At 40.6% G+C, this 17,698-nt stretch overlaps 1 protein-coding gene across 1 annotated transcript in view; it reads left to right on the forward strand.

Moving 5' to 3' along the window:
* Positions 1-15,135, forward strand: part of LOC122548960 (myosin light chain 3-like) — a 29,978-nt gene extending 14,843 nt beyond the window's left edge. The window contains exons 4-7 of the mRNA XM_043687982.1: positions 4,311-4,484; positions 11,367-11,444; positions 12,155-12,199; positions 14,880-15,135. Coding sequence (XP_043543917.1) covers positions 4,311-4,484; positions 11,367-11,444; positions 12,155-12,183 — 281 coding nt within the window. The 3' untranslated portion in view covers positions 12,184-12,199; positions 14,880-15,135. The remainder of the gene's footprint in view (positions 1-4,310; positions 4,485-11,366; positions 11,445-12,154; positions 12,200-14,879) is intronic.
* Positions 15,136-17,698: the final 2,563 nt, after the last annotated feature.

Raw genomic sequence — 17,698 nt, forward strand, 5'->3', positions numbered from 1 at the left:
ATGTATAAACATATATAACTATAAAATTACAACCTCAACAAGTAATAATTAAATATAATAATACAAAATAACAAGGGAAAACAACCCCCGCTCCTAGAGACAGAGATAAAATAGGTTAAGGTAACCACCTCCCCCCACCAACATTAACTAGACCCCTCGGCTTTTATATATATATATAATAAAAAAAACAAGGAGGGGGGAGAAAATCATTAAGTAGAGAACAAATAAATAAATCCCTCTCCCCACCCCCCAAGATAATATTAAACAGTAAGGTTAAAAAAAAGGGATCAATATATTAAAAAAAGGGGAATGTAAACCGGGGTGGGGGGAAAGCAAACCAACATCAATTATCTCTTACAATTTATCTAAGAGAGTCCAAATATTCCTTGGCTTTTTCTGGCGATCCGAAGTTATACACGGACCCTTCATGGTTAAAGCATAGCGTTGCTGGGTAGTGCAAGGAGTACTGAATATTTCAGTCCCTTAAACACTTCTTCGCCTCATCGAACGCCTTCCTCTTTCGGACCAGAGCTGGGGAAAAGTTCTGGAATAACATGATCTTGGATCCTTTATCGATCATGGCTTGGGGATCTTTTCCAAGATTTCTGGAGGCTTCTAAGAGTACCTGCCTCTCCTTGTAGCTTTGCAGCCGGAACAAGACCGGGCGTGGGCGCTGGTTCGAGCCGGGCCCGAGTATTGCAACCCGGTAGGCCCATTCTACCCTTACCTGGCCTGATCCAGCCTCCAGATTTAAAAGCTGTGGAAGCCACTGTTCAAGGAACGTTATAAGCTGGCCTTTCTCTTCCTGTTCAGGAAGGCCCAGCAAACGAATATTTTTTCAACGACCTCAATTCTCGAGGTCATCAGTGTGATTCTCTAAGGTCCAGACTCGCTGTTCGAGAGTCTGGACCTAATCCACGGCCGATTCTGCTATAGTCTCGGAGGTCGCGGCCTTTAGCTTTGTCCCTCCGACTCGGCGCTCGATTCCCTTAATGTCTCGGTTGTGCTTTTGCAGCGCGGCTGAGAGTGAGTCCCATCGGCTTTGGGATTCTTCAATAAAAGCGTCGATCTTCGCATCGAGTTTGGAGATGATTTTCACGAGACTCACCACTGTAGGAAAATCCCCCGGGGCTGCTGCGGATGCCTCTGCTGCAGCTGGAGAGGGTGGGGGAGGGGTTCCTGCTTGCTGAGAGCTGCGGGCTCCCTTCCCTTTAGTCATTTTTACTGGAGATTAAATTGTTTAAATTCTATACTAAACAACTAATTACAATAAGTAAAAACTATTTTAAATGATTTGGTGAGTGTCTGGGGGCGGGTGACCCACTTTGCCTAAGTCTTGGGAGGAGCACTGTAGACTCAGACTTGCTGGGTCACCGTCATCTTGGATCCCCCGAGACATCTTATTCTTAAATAGTCCTTTAGTTCTAGTCTCACACATAACAGTGTCAAAGTCTCCTTAAGATCTATTATGTTTTGATGAAATCACTTGTCATTCTTCTAAACTCCACTGGGTATAGGTCTAAACCTCCCAATCTGTTTTTCATGAGGTAAGCCTTTCATCCCAGGAATACATTCAGTGAACCTTCTCTAGACTGCTTCTAATGTAATGACATACTTTTCAAATAATGAGGCCAAAATTGTATACAGTACTCAAAACATGGTCTTATCACAGCCCTAAAGTGTTGCATTAAAACTTCCCAACTTTCAGCTCCATTCCCCTTGCTGTAAAAAGTCAACATATTGTTTGCCTTCCTGACCACTTGTTGTAGCTGCATACTGTATGTGATTTGCAAGGACAATGAAATCGCAAGATGGAGGGGAGTCTAAGGAAGGATGTTTTTGCAGTATTGGAAGATATTGCAAAGAAGGGAAGATCAAGGAGAAAGAAATCATAGAGGGAGAGATCTGGGGGGAGATTGCAGAGAAGGACAAAATTGCATGGAGAAGAAATCAGTCCAAAAGTTTTCAGGAGAAGATGAGAGCAAGAGAATACAGGGAGGAGAGATCACAGATTGAGAATAACTGAATTAGATATCACAGGAAATGATTGGAGGTGGAGAGATTGCAAAAAGAGAGATCACAGATTTGATGACATCAAGGGAAGGTGAGATCATCTGGAGAGTTGATCAAATGAGGAAACATCACAGATTTGTTAAGATCACAGGAAAGAGGGAGCACAAGGAGTCAGAAATCAATGGGAGAGGTGGATCACAGTAGATAGCAAGTACACATTGTACAAAGAGATTGCTAAGTGGGAGAGATGGGGGTGTGGGCAAAGATCGCAGACAAGAAAATAATGCAGGCGAGTGCCCACAGGAAACGATTAAGGAGGAGATGGGCAACATTAGGGATGGTGATCTGGCAGAGTTAGATAGTTAACCAGGGCATTTCAGCAGGCTCATGTAGCAGAAATTACAGGATCAGAGAGATCACAGTAATATCGAGATTGAAGAAGGAGAGATCAAAAGGGAGAGATGACATGGATGGAGTGATTGGATTCATGAAGGGAAAAAATGTAGCAGATTTGTTTAAGGGCCTATGCATGAAATTTCTTTTCCCTTAGTCTATAAGCAAGTCAAGTCAAAATCTTGGAACTTTCTCCCTGACTGTATTGTGGGTGTACCTATACCAAATAGATTGCAATGATTCAAGAAGGTAGCTCATTGCCCCCTTCTCAAAGGCACAAAGACAAGTAGGGATGGGCACCAAATGCTGGCCCAGCTAGCAATACCCACATGCTCTGAGTGAATAAGGAAAAAGGAACTCTGGGAGCTTCTGACCCTAATTTGGCTGATGTTTAAGTCTGAGGCACAGTAGCCATTTAAATTGATGATGACCATCTTATTTTTGTCAGAAGTCATACAACACCAGGTTACACTTGAGAATGTGGTGCTGGAAAAGCACAGCAGGTCAGGCTGCATCCAAGAAGTAGGCATAAGCCCTTCATCAGCTCATTCCTGATGAAGGGCTTATGCCTAAAACGTTGATTCTCCTGCTCCTCAGATGCTGCCTGACCTGCTGTGCTTTTCCAATGCCACACTCTCGACTCTGACCTCCAGCATCTGCGGCCCTCACTAACTAGTCCAACAAGTTTATTTAAAATCACAAGTGTTGCTCCTTTGTTAGGTGAAGTCACTTCAGCTGACAAAGGAGCAGCACTCAAAGCTTGTGATTTAAAATTAACCTGTTGGACTGTAACCTTGTGTCATGTGACTTCTGACATTGTCCATCCCAATCCAACACTGGCACCTCCACATCATTGCTACCAACTTATCTTTGCACAGAGAGTTACTCACCCAACAATAAACTCCGTGTGGTTAAACTCAAAATAGACATGGTCATGGCACAAGGTGTTTGAACTTCTCATTTTGTCAAATTTAACTTTGCCCTGGTCTTTTCCCACCTGTTATCGGGAGGAGGCAAGGGGAGGAGGCTTAGTCCAAAACTTAACCACAGAGTATCTAGTTCTCAGAGATGTGCAATGCCTTCCCAAGACATTTTCAGGGTTTCAAGTAACCGGGTGTGGAAAGTTTGACTTATAAAAAAAGGCTGGATAGGCTGGGAATTTTTGCACTGGAGTGTAGGAGGTTGAGAGGTGACCTGATAGAAGTTTATAAAATAATGAGAGGTATAGATAGAATTAATGGTAGTTGCCTTTTCCCTAAGATGGGGAATTTCAAGACAAGGGGGAATAATTTTAAGGTGAGAGGAGAGAGATTTAAACAAGACATATGTGGCAAAGCTCTTACACAGTGGGTGATTTGAGTGTGAATGAACATCCTGAGGCAGTGGTGAATGTGGGTACAATTACAACATTAAAAAACATTTGAATGGATACATGAATAGGAAAGGTTTGGAGGGATATGGGCCAGGAGCAGGAAGGTAGGGCTGGTTTAGTTTGTGATTATGTTGGGCATGGACTAGTTAGACAAAAGGGTTTGATTCCATGCTATGTGACTCTAAGACTCTGTGTAACATTGATTTTTTAAAAAAACACCCATATGGCTACCACATGGTACCTGTATTCTCTCTGTATTGAAAGCATAGGTCAACCCTCCTGGTTAGAACTTTTGAGTCAAATCTAATTAAACAGCATTGGTCTGATTATATAATTAATGACAACTGATTTGTTCCAGCTCAGATCCATGACATTTCTCCTTTGCAACATTTTGGATAAACATACAGTATCAGACATTGATTGCTCAGCTTACCAATTCACATGATTTGACATGCAAGTTGCACCCAGTTATGCATTGTTCTTATAATTACTTTTAAAATAAAAAGTACTTTTGACTTACTTTATTTTCCAGAGATGAACTCCAAGATGTTGGACTTTGACACCTTTCTGCCAATGCATCAACATATTTGCAAGGTTAAGGACCAGGGCACATTTGAAGACTTCGTTGAAGGTCTGAGAGTGTTCGACAAGGAAGGAAATGGCAAAGTAATGGGGGCAGAACTTCGCCACGTCTTAGCTACATTGGGTGTGTATCTCAGTACCAACTGAGTTCTGGTTAAGTGTCAAAAAGTGTAAGTTCAAAGTCACTTGCCTCATGAAATTCAGAGGCAACAACACAATATTGATTGTCCCTGAACTGGAGTCCTCCAGATCTTAAACCTGTTGCCCATTATTTGTTTGCCACTATTTATTATATTTTTCTTTTGGCAGGATGGGTGAAGAGAGCAGTTAATAAAGCAAACAGTTTTGGATTTGATTATGATGGGTGTGTACATGGATTATGATAGAGTACAAGAGCAAGGAGGTAAAGTTGAACTTGTTAAGACATTCATGAGACCTCAACTGGAGTATTGTTTACAGTTCTGGTGATACACTGCAGTAGGGATATATACAAACGGGAGAGAATTCAGAAGTAATTTGCAAGAATGGTTCCAGGGATGAGACAGATCAGTTCTAAGGACAAGTTAGGAGAGGCTAGGGCTATTCCTCTTGGAGAAAAAGAAGGCCAAGAGGAGATCTTGGCCATGAGGGGTGGGATTGAGTAGATAGGTAGAAACTGTTCCCTCTTGTAAAATAATCAAGAATGAGAGGGCTCAAGCTCAAGTGATTTGCAAAACAAGTGTGATCACATTGAATGGTTCAAGTCTGGAATGCTCTGCCTGGAAGTGTGGTGGAGTCAAGTTCAATTGAAGCATTTAAGAGGATACTGGATGATTATGATACTGAACAATGTGCCAAAGTATAGGGAAAAGGTGGACGAGGTGGCACAAAGACGTTTTGAGAGCTGGTGCGAACACAATGAGTCAAAAATCCTTGTTTTGCACTATAGCACATTTTTGTTCATTGATGCCAAGTGGTACTTGTCTTTTGAAAGTCTATCAGACATTGGCTATAATTCCCTTGTCAAATCTTTCTGTAACTTCATTATCTTAACAATCGTTCTATTTGAGCAAGGTAAAACAAGATCTCTCTCAGTTATTAGACCAAAGCAAATATCTGAAACGCACAGAAAAGTTGATTATCTTTTTTAGCGTTTTCCACACTCCAATCATTATTCAGACACAGCCGATAAAAGAAATATCCCCTCCAGTGTCTTAGGTTAATTTATTAAGTTCTTTCATTCAGTCAGGAGAAAATAATCAATCTCACCCTAGATGTCGCTGCCTTTATCAGCTTCTGTCCTATATCTCCTCCCAAGCCTCTCTGAGAATGTTTTCATTAATATTGTCTCCTGTTTACAAGGTGCCTACTGACACTAGCCTGAAGTTGCTTTTAGTATGAAGATATAATTTATCCCTTACGGTCTAAATGTCACCACCAACATCATAAGTCTTGCCTCCCCCTGCCCCTTAATCTCCCCACTTCTCCCTTTGATGGTACAGCCTGTGAAGGTCCTTCTTCTGACAGTGGCTCTGAACTCGAACCAGGCCTTCACCTAGCGGCAAAAGTAGGAACAGGAACTGTACAGCTCCTTGTACTGACTACCTGCTGCCACTAGATGGAGCGTGGTCAACCCAAAAATACGGCGGGTGGATTTTTATCTCCTGGATTGTAGAGAGGATAATGGTATGTTGTACAGTACTTATTTTAAAAGTAATGAGGTGTTCTCTTTTGTAAGTTATTTCAGCTAGGAACGCACAGCTGTAATGTATTGTTTGATCTTTCAACTTGTACATTTTTTTTCTAAAGACAAAAAGATGTGGAAAATACATTTACATCTGAATGATTCACTTATTTGAGTTTCAGGGACACAGTGACAACTTTAAATAAGAATTGACTGTAGCTAGATCATATGCTAAAGATGGAATTGCCCTCACTCCAGCATAAATTTCAGGAGCAAGGTCTTCTCTGCTTAGTTGGGTTGCTCCACTTTAACTTTTCAGGCGATGACCCACAAATTAATATGAAGTGAGGATGAGTGCCCTTCTCCAGGAGCAGGTAGGAGGCTGGAGGGACACAGCAAGCCAGGCAGCATCAAGAGGTGGAGAAGTCAACGTTTCAGGTGTAACCCTTCTTCAGGACAGGAGCAGGAGCAGGCTAGTCAATTGGACGGCTGCACCTCTATACCAGCCACAGGCAATAGGGAGGAGGTGAAAGGTAGAGGAACAATGAATGTCCCAAAACTCAGATAATTATGTCCGAGATCTTGCCAGGACCAGGTAGGCGTGTCCCAGCGAATGATGGAAGTGCATCTTGCTCATGGGCATAGGATTTTATATGTTTCTATGAGATCCCCCTCTCCCATTCTTCTAAATTCCAGCAATATAAGCCCAGTCGATCCAGTCAAGCCTGGAGATCTCTAGCCTCTGTGGAGTTATTTCACATTCTAGATTAGAGTGGTGCTGGAAAAGCACAGCAATTCAGGCAGCTTCTGAGGAGCAGCAAAATCAACGTTTCGGGCAAAAGCCCTTCCTTTTGCCCGAAACGTCGATTTCACTGCCTCTTGGATGCTGCCTGAACTGCTGTGCTTTTCCAGCACCACTCTAATCTAGAAGCTGGTTTCCAGCATCTGCAGTCATTGTTTTTACGGAGTTATTTCACAGTTCACCAGGGGTTGTGTTGTACCAGTTTTCCCCCATTTTCCCACCCTTCCACCTTTTCACGATGTTCCTTTTCAAATACTTGTTGAACTCACCTCTAAATAGCACTGTAGATATTTTTCTCAAGGTGCAGATAAGAGAGTTCAGGACTGTTTCTGAGTCAAAAACCTGCCCCCATCTGTGTGGGGGAACTGTCACTCACTTGTTTTGCCTCAGTGATCATTTATGGTTAAACTCCATTACCATTTAAGGAGATGAAATGTAGAATGCAGATGGATGAACTAAGATGGGCTGAAAGACCTTATTCATTGTTTGCAACTCAACAAATGGCCATTGGATGCATCAGCCTAAATTTTAACTCCTAGTAAGGTTGTTTGTATGGATAGTGAACTAAGTACTATCACTCTACTGCACAGAGCCCAGGGGAGTTTATTTCCTGGGATTACTCTGCAGGGATGCCATCGATCTGTGGATCCAGCTTAGGCCCAAGCACCTTTAAGGATCTGGATCTACTCGCTAGCAGGTCAATGTCATTTGGGTGCTGTTTGGAAAGGAGCTTTCATGGAGAAAGCACAACAGTTTCACCTGAGCATCCTCAGACTAAAATTACTGGAGTGCTACGCTATCATCCTCAGAGACTGATCCGCACATTTTTTTTAAAAAGCTGCTATTTTAATCAGGTGCCTGGTCCACCTGCTTAAAGGGACAGGACAAAATGGCAACCCATGGGACTAGCAGGGTAAGTTGTTGCTTCCATTTTAACTGCTTACCCATACAAGTCAAAATCAATCCTATTGTGCCAATGTATCTCTCTGCTACAGTCTGAATGCTACTTTAAAAAAAATACGAGTAAAAAGTAAATTTAGAATAGATTCAGAAATAGTTTCTTCATGCAAACACCGATAAATGACTGGAAACCCCTGCCACCGAAGGAAATTGAGGAAGATATTAATATCCGCAAAGGATGTTTGGTTTTGATGGACTGGTCATGGACTTGATTACCTTTTCTTGGAAAAGAACTGAGGGAAACAAAACTAATCAGAAGTAGTTAAGAGGCAAATTCAGTCTGTATCACAGTGAGAGACTGGACTCTGTTCCAGGCATCCAAGGGTTTTTCTGAGAGTTTAGCTCATTCAAAAAAAATTCCCACTACCGCCGAGCAACATACATACTTTAATACGCCCTTGAATGGGCTGAGGGGGTACTGTCTCATTCTCTGCAACTGCCTGGGACATTTGCCAACTTACTGGTGGAGAGGGAGGGGTGAAGGACAAAAGATGTTTTGGGAATTAAATCAGAAGAACTAAAATAGAAACAGACGTTAAGACAAAGTGACCTCCAACATCATGGACACGGTGAGAACGGGGGGAATGGAGAGGGGGCTAAGATATTTAATGACTGATCTGACCTTCTCAAATGTTTGGTGAACAGCAGGAGGGTTATGCTTATTAAAAACAGTTTGCTGCATATGTCATTTTTCTTTCCCTCTACCCTACTAAGTTCTAGCAATGTAATAGATTCCAGTATAAGAATACTTCTTTTTAAGGAGAAGAAAATGCCATTGAGTTCAACAAACCTGAACTTTTCTGATAGATCATTGCCACCAAATCCCTTCTCATTATATTCCTCAACGATTTGCCTTCAGAAACACACTTAATTACCTACTGCCTCTGGCACATTTGGTGCAGCAACAACTTTCACAATCTGACCCCCTTTGTATAGGAAGACTGTTATTTGAAAAGTAACAATGTGCACAGTTACAAGGAGGAGGCAGGAGGATGGCATTAAGTGCGATGCTCATTGAGAGAGCCAGTGCTGACATGATGGAATGAATCTCCTTCTGTGATTTAATAACTCTGAGATTCTGTAGTAAATACAGCAAGGCTTGTAATGTATAAAGCATCCAATGAGTTTTTTGAATGACAGCCTTTTTAACAGACTCCACTGGATCTGAAATGGGATGTAAGAAACCACTGTGTAAATAACAATTCTATTTTCCTCAGACTGGGATGGAGCAGGTCTTCCTCCTCAGGTAAAAGCAAAGTAAAGTTCTTCACCCAAAGAATGGTGAGAACATGGAACTCATAGCTCCAGGAAATGGTTGAAATAAATAGTATAGATGCATTTAAGGAGCAACTAGCCAAACACATGAGGCAGAAGGGAGCAGCTGGTTATGAAATATTTCAATGAGCAAAAATGGGAAGAAGTTCAAGTGAAGCTTGAACACCAGCATGAATAGGCTTGGCTGAATGGTCTGTTTCTGTGCTTTAAAGCACATGTAACCTGATGTAAATTTACAGTAGGAGCCCGATGATATCTTCAAACTCCAATCGGCTACTAGAGATATTATTATTACCAGCTTCAGGTGGGTAGGTTACAACCTAAGGCACAGAGACCCACTTGGATATCGTTTAGTCAATTTCAATTGCCCAATGCCCCTTCAGTGTCAGCAGCTAATTTGATCACAGAGAAGAACCTAATTCCTTCCTGAATCCACATCTGCATATGACCCCATTTTCTAATAAGTCTCATGAGAGTGTGGTTAGGAGCAGAAACCTTAGCTCAAAGGTGCTTAGACCAGTTGTAGCACCATAGTTATTGTTCACCATCTGAGAATAGCTGGCTCAGCACACATAAACCATTTCCCAGTTCACATTATGAACACATCAAGTGTTTGGAGTCAAAACCTCGTGTAATGTCTAAAAGATTTATCCTGCTACGCTCCGCTCTCACTGTTACCAGTATTACTCTGACAATGGTTCATCCTTCATCTTATTCTGCCCAGTGTCCATCAGACCTCAGTCAGTGGAAATAATAGACAATAAATCCCGTAAAATCACCATATATTGTTGGCCTAAAATGTGTAAGGGTGCCCAGAAGTGTATATACCACATATCTCTGACTTGAATCACAGCCAGTGAATTGCCTCAATGAAGTACAGTCAGCATTGTTCCCTTGTCAAAAAAGCAATGAAATGTATTCTGACGTTCCACAAATAGCAAATGGATAAATGACCTGATAATCAGCAGTTTCTTTGTTACTTTGGTAAGATTTATGGAGAAATCTCGGCCATGACATGGGAGAATTCCTTTCCTTCAAACAGTGCCAGGAGATAAGTCAACCTGAAAAGACATCAAAAAGAGTTTACCTTTAACGGTGAACTAAACTCCATGATGAATTAATATTTCAGGCCAGAATGTGTACTCAGTCCATACTGTTCTTCTACAAAACTTTTAGTTTTGGTTCTGTCTCTAAAGTCTGATGTTTCAAAATTACTTTTGAACTCTGAACTCCTGAAGAAAATGCACCCTATTTGGTCATTTCTTTACAAATCATAAGCCTAAATTTGATGTAGAGGGTTGAATGGAGGGAAATGCAGTCTAAAAAAAAATCCAGAGTCTTGCTATAACTCTAAGAGAACACCCCTGAACTGCATATCCTGAGTTCCTGCCAACTCTGGAAGTTCTTGTTTGGCCATGGGTCAATGTGTCAGGCTGAAGCCATCCTATCACTGCTGGAACCATATGCCTACTCAGCAGAGCAGACGTCAAGATTCTTAGTGACCTGCTGCATACTGCAAACTCTCATCACTATGAAAGGACAGTGCCTGCCTCCAGTGATACGCTGAATGGTTGAGCAGTAGACAGAGAAGGGAAGGTGCAACCTGGATAGCTCCTTTCTATCTAAGCTCTTCCTTGACTGACTCACCTGAGTGTGATAACAGTAACCACAATGCCAATTTCCCCATTAACCAACAGGCCCACGTTCTCTCTGACCACCACAGTGATCACAGTGCAAACAGTTTTTACACAATAATGAGTGGTTGAAATGTAGGCTTATTGGCTGATTGAGATTATGGGTTTCATTGCAGTGTTTTCATTTATTGCTCATACCTAGTTGCTTGCTACAGCGTTTTAAAAGGAGCCACCACTATGTCACATTTTGGCCTACATCTGTACCAGTGAATGTTTTATGATAATCTTTTATTTCATTGTGACTTTTATTGATAGCAGCTTTTATATCTTAAATCTTAAACTCTATTCAACTTCTTAAAATATTATGGTGTGATATCACAATCAGGACAAGAGGCCCACCAATAAAAACACTTGAGACACACATTCACTTTTCTCCTCTAAACCATAGGTTTTTCCCCTTTACTTACTGGGAACCAAAGGATGTCAGGGACACCTCCCACAAACTCTAATCAACAACTTCCCTTTCAACTGGATCATAGTTCAGGAATAATGAAACAGGGTGTAAAGGAAGAATAAAAGGTAAAGGATTGAGTTGGATCCTCCAGCTGTTAATCAAGATGAGGGTTTACTTTTGTTCTTGATGCTAACATCACCATTCATGGTTTTTCAAAGGTGAGAAAATGACAGAGGATGAAGTGGAACAGCTGATGGCTGGACAGGAAGATGCTAATGGATGCATCAGTTACGAAGGTGGGTTTGTTAAAATCAGTGTCAAAAGCTGATGCAATGGATAAAAGCAGTGGCCCTTTTGATCAGAGTGATTCTGTACAGAAAAATCGCTGATTTACACGCCAGGAGTTTGTATTTAGTTGGGAGACTACATTTGATTTCAACACCTTTGGATGATATAGGGACAAACATCACCCAGATTCTCAGTTCTGAGTGCTATTGGCAACTCCTGCTGGAAAATGTACTTGTGTGAATCAGGTTTGGCTGTGAAGCTGCTGACATGTCCCATTTTTGTTCACTACAAAAATATCTGCAATCTCAGAATAATGAATATTCATTGTAAATAGTTCATCCATTAAGCTACACTTTTGCTTTTTCTATAAAAAACGTCAGTGGAAGAAAGAATTCCTCTTTTGTAATCTTCAATCAGCTACCACAACAAGGTAGGTGGACCCCTTTGGAGAGTAAAGTAGTTTTCACTGGACACTTGGGAGCCCAGTACTATCCATGAGGCTTGGTTTCCTGTAAAGCTCACTGCTAGCTTTATGGCTATCAATGTCCCTCCAGAAGCTTATGGCCTTACCAGTGAAATAATTGAAGTAGGCAGTGTTTACAATATTGAAACTCCTGACAGATTGGGTACTGTTATTGATAAACTGAAAACCAAGACTGTAATCTCATTTCAAGCTAAATTTTCGACATTATTAATCAATTTTTTTATTACTTTGCAGCTTTTGTAAAGCACATCATGGCTGGCTGAAGACTAGAAGTTATAGGTAAGCATGTTTCCTTTCCTTCAAATATCTAATTAATATTGGCTTTGCTGCTGAGGTTAATAACTTGATCCATAGGATTTGGGATTAAATGTTACAGAGTGATCTGGCTTGTTGTTGAAGTCCCCCAAAGGGCATGTAACAGCTAAAGTTTCAGCCTCCTATAAACAAAGCCATTCTCAGAAGAAACTGGGTGGTTACTCTCGATACCAGAATTTTCCAACTCTCACTGGGACCACCATTTCTTGGACAACAGTACAGTTGGTATAGCTAAATAGTGAAAATGGACAAATCTCCTGAGATTGTTGCCTAGTTTTCCTTACCTGCCTGAAGAAATAAAGGAATTTCTGACCATAACCAATTAGTCTAAGTAAGATACCAGATTGACATCAATTGTTTGACTCTAAATCGCTCTTTGAAATGGTCTAGAAACTTCTCATTGTCAACAAGGCTGCTCACAATTACCAGTGCCAGTGAAGTATTTAAATTCAGAGCTGAAAATGTGTTGCTGGAAAAGCGCAGCAGGTCAGGCAGCATCCAAGGAGCAGGAGAATCGATGTTTTGGGCATTAGCCCTTCTTTAGGAATGAGGAAAGTGTGTCCAGCAGGCTAAGATAAAAGGTAGGGAGGAGGGACTTGGGGGAGGGGCATTGGAATATCACCCTCACCTTGACCTCCTTCCACCTATCGACTTCCAATGCCCCTCCCCCAAGTCCCTCCTCCCTACCTTTTATCTTAGTCTGCTGGACACACTTTCCTCATTCCTGAAGAAGGGCTCATGCCCGAAACGTCGATTCTCCTGCTCCTTGGATGCTGCCTGACCTGCTGCGCTTTTCCAGCAACACATTTTCAGCTCTGATCTCCAGCATCTGCAGTCCTCACTTTCTCCTCGAAGTATTTAAATTCAACCTACTTGCAATTGTCCCCATGGACTTTTAACTTCCTGGAGCAAGCAGAGCTGAAGCTTTCTTTTTATCTTTCACTAATGAGAAGTAAATCTCTCCACAGTGAGATTTAAGCTCATTCATGAGACTATAAATCGAGTTGCATAACCATTACACTATTGTAGCCCCCAGCTGTGAGCTAGAAACGGTTTTAGGAAATTGATATTAAAATATAACTTGATCACAATCGTCCTTCAGGAAAGGAAACCAGCTGTCAATGTCTGGTCTGATCTATCCTTCACTCCAGTTTCACATAATTTAGTTAACTCTTAGGGACATTTCACATGGCTTATGAAGCTCCCTATTTGAAAAGCAGTAACAAAAAGAAGATCCGTAGACACTTATAGAGGCAAAAGGAGACAAGAATTAAATATGATGCTATCAGTATGAATCATGACCTTTGAATAAAAATAATAATAACAATAATAAAGTCACAAATAGGAAACGTACAGAATAAGAGGCATCAATGGACATAAAAGCATTTGGGGAAGCCAAAGCAAATTGGCATCCTGTCCACTGATTTTAAATATCCACTCCCTCCCCTATCATTAGGTATTACTGTGACTGCAGTGTGCATTAACTATATGATGCAAAGGGCATAGTCTCAGAATAAGGGGACACTTGACATAGATGAGGAGAAATATCTTCTCTCAGAGGGTAGTGAATTTGTAGGATTTTTTTACCATGAAAAGCTGTTGCAATCTGTTTATTAAGTATTTTCAAGGCTGAGATAGAAAAATCTTTAATCATTAAAAGAATCAAGGGTTATGAGGAAAAGGCCAAAATGTGGAGTTGAGGATTACCAGAACCGACATTGAATGGTGCAGAATATTCAGTGGGCTAAATGGTCTACTTCTGCTCCTAAGTCTTAAGAATGCATTACAACAACTTGTCAAGAATTCTTCAACTGCTTTTCCCAATCCCATGACTTCTGTTAACCATATGGACCACAGCTATAGGTGCATGGGAGTGCCATCACTCCCAAGTTCCACACAAATTGCTAATCATTAAAAGATGATCAGAGAGAGCCAATCCTTTGACATCCATATAATATTCTGGAACTGCCAACATAATGACTTCAGAAAAGCACCTTATTGCATGAACTGCAATTGTTCAAGAAGCTTTCACTGTTCCTCAGAGTTTAGATTTCCTACAGTATGGAAACAGGCCACTTGGCCCTACAAGTCCACACCAATGCTCCAAAGAGTAACCCACCCAGACCCATTCCCCTACGGTATATTTACCCTGACCAATGCACCCAACCTCATTGGCAACTTAGTATGGCGAAGTCACTTGACCTGCACATCTTTGAATTGTAGGAGGAAACTAGAGAACCCAGAGGAAACCCACACAGGCACGATGAGAATGTGTAAACTCCAAGCAGGCAGTTGCATGAGGTGGGAATTGAACCTGTGTCACTGTCATTGTGAGGCAGCAGTGCTAACCACTGAGCCACCATGCTGTCCCAAAGTTAGCTAAGGATAGGCACTAAATAACAATGTTACCAGGGTCCCTATATCCCAAGGATTAATCTAAAGAAAGGATTTCCCAAATAGTGAACAAACTTCTGCAACTACAAAAATCACTAAGATTCAAAGTAATTTATTGCATGTGAGCATGTTTCTGAAAAAGCCGTATTTCTTTGCATTTTCCTTGTAGTCTATTGACATTTCGCGGATTTGTTTTGTTGCCTTTGTCTTTCTTTATAACAGCAATATCTCTCTTTATTTAATTTTTCAGAACTGCTCCAGACTATCACTGAATTCCCTCCTTTTGACTGACAGGACCGTCACCCAATGAAACTGTTCTCTCTTACAGCTTTTGGTGATTCCAAACAGCTCTCAAATCCCATGCAACATTTATATATTTAAAATGTTTTGCTCTCTCTCTATCTGTCTGTCTCTGTAATCCTGTTCAGTAACTAACATCAAGGATTTCCTTGTAACGGCCCAAACGTAATTATTTTCTGAGTAATAAAATCAACCTCTGAAATGGTTTAATGAGATCAGTCATTATTTAAACAAATGTATTTAAGATGCTTTCAGTCCAGAATGATGTGTTAAAAATAAAATCTGCACACCATACTTGAGGCTAGAAGCTTTTTCTGGGAAGCTGAATAGACAGGTGCACAGTGACAGCATGGAAAGAGGTCCCTCAGCTTTGTGTCTATGCTAGCTGTCTGTACGGACAACTCAGCCAGACCTATACTCTCACCTTTTCATTGTAGCCTGTATATTTTCTTCTTTCCAATAGTTCCAGTAATCCAAAAGTCATCACTGAATCAGTCTCCATCACCCTTTCAGGCAATACATTCTGGATGCTAACCATTTACTGTGTGAAAAATGTGTTTGTCCTTCAGTTTCCTTTTATCCACGTGGTATTCACCTTTAATACATGTCCTTTGGGTGGCAACTTTCAGGTAGCTGAAGTAACTCAAAAGAGGCCAATATCCCATCACCAAGTCACCCTTTATTTACATGTGCACAGTACATTGGTTCTGACTAGCTTGCTCAAAGAATGAGGAGACTCTGAAATCTGGCTTATATCTGTCAGCCAGGGCTCCCTGAATGACCCAGGTTAACAACTCAAATCAAAGATCTTGCAGTCAATGAGATACACCTGCCCCTAGTTCTAATCATTACATTGCATTACTATTGGTGGTGTAAGCTGTCTGTCCTAACATACCACCTTCAACTCTTGTCTAAAATCTTAAATCTTTGCCCTTTTCAAATAATGGGAATTTTTTTTCTTGTCTACCTTATCCAAACCTGCCATTATCATATACAAATCTATCGTTTCAATATCCTTTGCTCCAAGGAAAACTATCTCAGCTTTTCCAACCTAACTAAATTATCTCATCCCTGGAACTATTCTGGTCAGTCTTTTCAAGGGGCTTCATACCTTCCCTAAGTTAAAAATCACACAACACCAGGTTATAGTCCAACAGGTTTAATTGGAAGCACACTAGCTTTCGGAGCGACGCTCCTTCATCAGGTGATTGTGGAGGGCTCGATCGTAACACAGAATTTATAGCAAAAATTTGCAGTGTGATGTAACTGAAATTATACATTGAAAAATTGAATGTCTGTTAAGCTTTTCATCTGTTAGAATACAGTGATAGTTTCACTTCTTTATGTGTAAATCACAAAACCCTTTTTTTTAAAGTTGCATTCTCGGGTTAGCTGTTAACAATGGTGATAGCAAGTACTTGCAGAGTTACATTGCACTTTGCTCAAAAACTGCATACATTCATGTAGAACTCTGAGCTCAAAAACTGCATGAATTTATGTAAAACTCTATTATCTCACTTTTTAGATTAGAATCAATCTAAACATCAGGTCATAGACAGAGAACACAGGGGGCTTACACCTTCAACATATTGTCTAGTTATCACCATTGTTAACAGCTAACCCGAGAATGCAACTTTAAAAAAAAGGGTTTGTGATTTACACATAAAGAAATGAAACTATCACTGTATTCTAACAGATGAAAAGCTTAACAGACAATCAATTCTTCAATGTATAATTTCAGTTACATCACACTGCAAATTTTTGCTATAAAGTCCATGTTACGATCGAGCCCTCCACAATCACCTGATGAAGGAGCGTCGCTCCGAAAGCTAGTGTGCTTCCAATTAAACCTGTTGGACTATAACCTGGTGTTGTGTGATTTTTAACTTTGTAAACCCCAGTCCAACACTGGCATCTCCAAATCATATCTTCCCTAAAGTGTGGTGACCAGATGGAAAGCATTTTAAATTTTTGGCATAGCTTGCCTCATTGTCTCTATTTATGAAGCCAAAGATTCCATATGTTTTGATAGCCACTCTTTCAATATATGTCCTGTCACCTTCAAAGACACATATATCCTCAATCCTTCTGTTTCTACACACTTGTTATAACTGCACCATTTAATCTATATTGTCTAACCTTTCTGCCAAAATATATCACATTACATTTCTCACATTAAGTTCATTTGGCCTCTCGTTCTGCCCACCTGTGTCAAATTGTAAGCAATTGTATCATCCTCACCATTTGCCCCTCCTTCATGTTTCACATCACCAATAAGTTTTGAAATTCTAACCATTGATCCAAGATCCAAGTCATTTATATGTAGCACAAGAAAAGGTAAGATGTTAGTACTGATCCTTGGGGAGCACCGCTATTTTCAATCTGAAAAATAACCATTTACCACACTGCATTGGATCTGCCTTTAAACAAATTTTTAAAACTTATAATAATTGGACATGGACCTTCCTGTTCCAGGAGCCTCAGTTTTGTTTATTTTGAGGAATTTCCACCACATTCTCTTTATCAACTTTCTCTATTACACCCCTCTCAATTTTCACCATATCCATTGCATCTAATTATTCTGCTTCTGTTAATATTTTTGTCAACTTCTTTCTTAATAAACATGGATACAAATTACTTATTAACTATTCTAGTCTTGTCCATCATATAAGCATAAATATCAGCTCTTTGCAAATGTAAGACTGCCTATCACCATGATAACATCAGTTTGCATGGACAGTGGTCAGAATGGTAGATCATGCAAATACG

Source organism: Chiloscyllium plagiosum, chromosome 4, assembly GCF_004010195.1.
Source record: "Chiloscyllium plagiosum isolate BGI_BamShark_2017 chromosome 4, ASM401019v2, whole genome shotgun sequence".
Classification (NCBI taxonomy): domain Eukaryota; kingdom Metazoa; phylum Chordata; class Chondrichthyes; order Orectolobiformes; family Hemiscylliidae; genus Chiloscyllium; species Chiloscyllium plagiosum.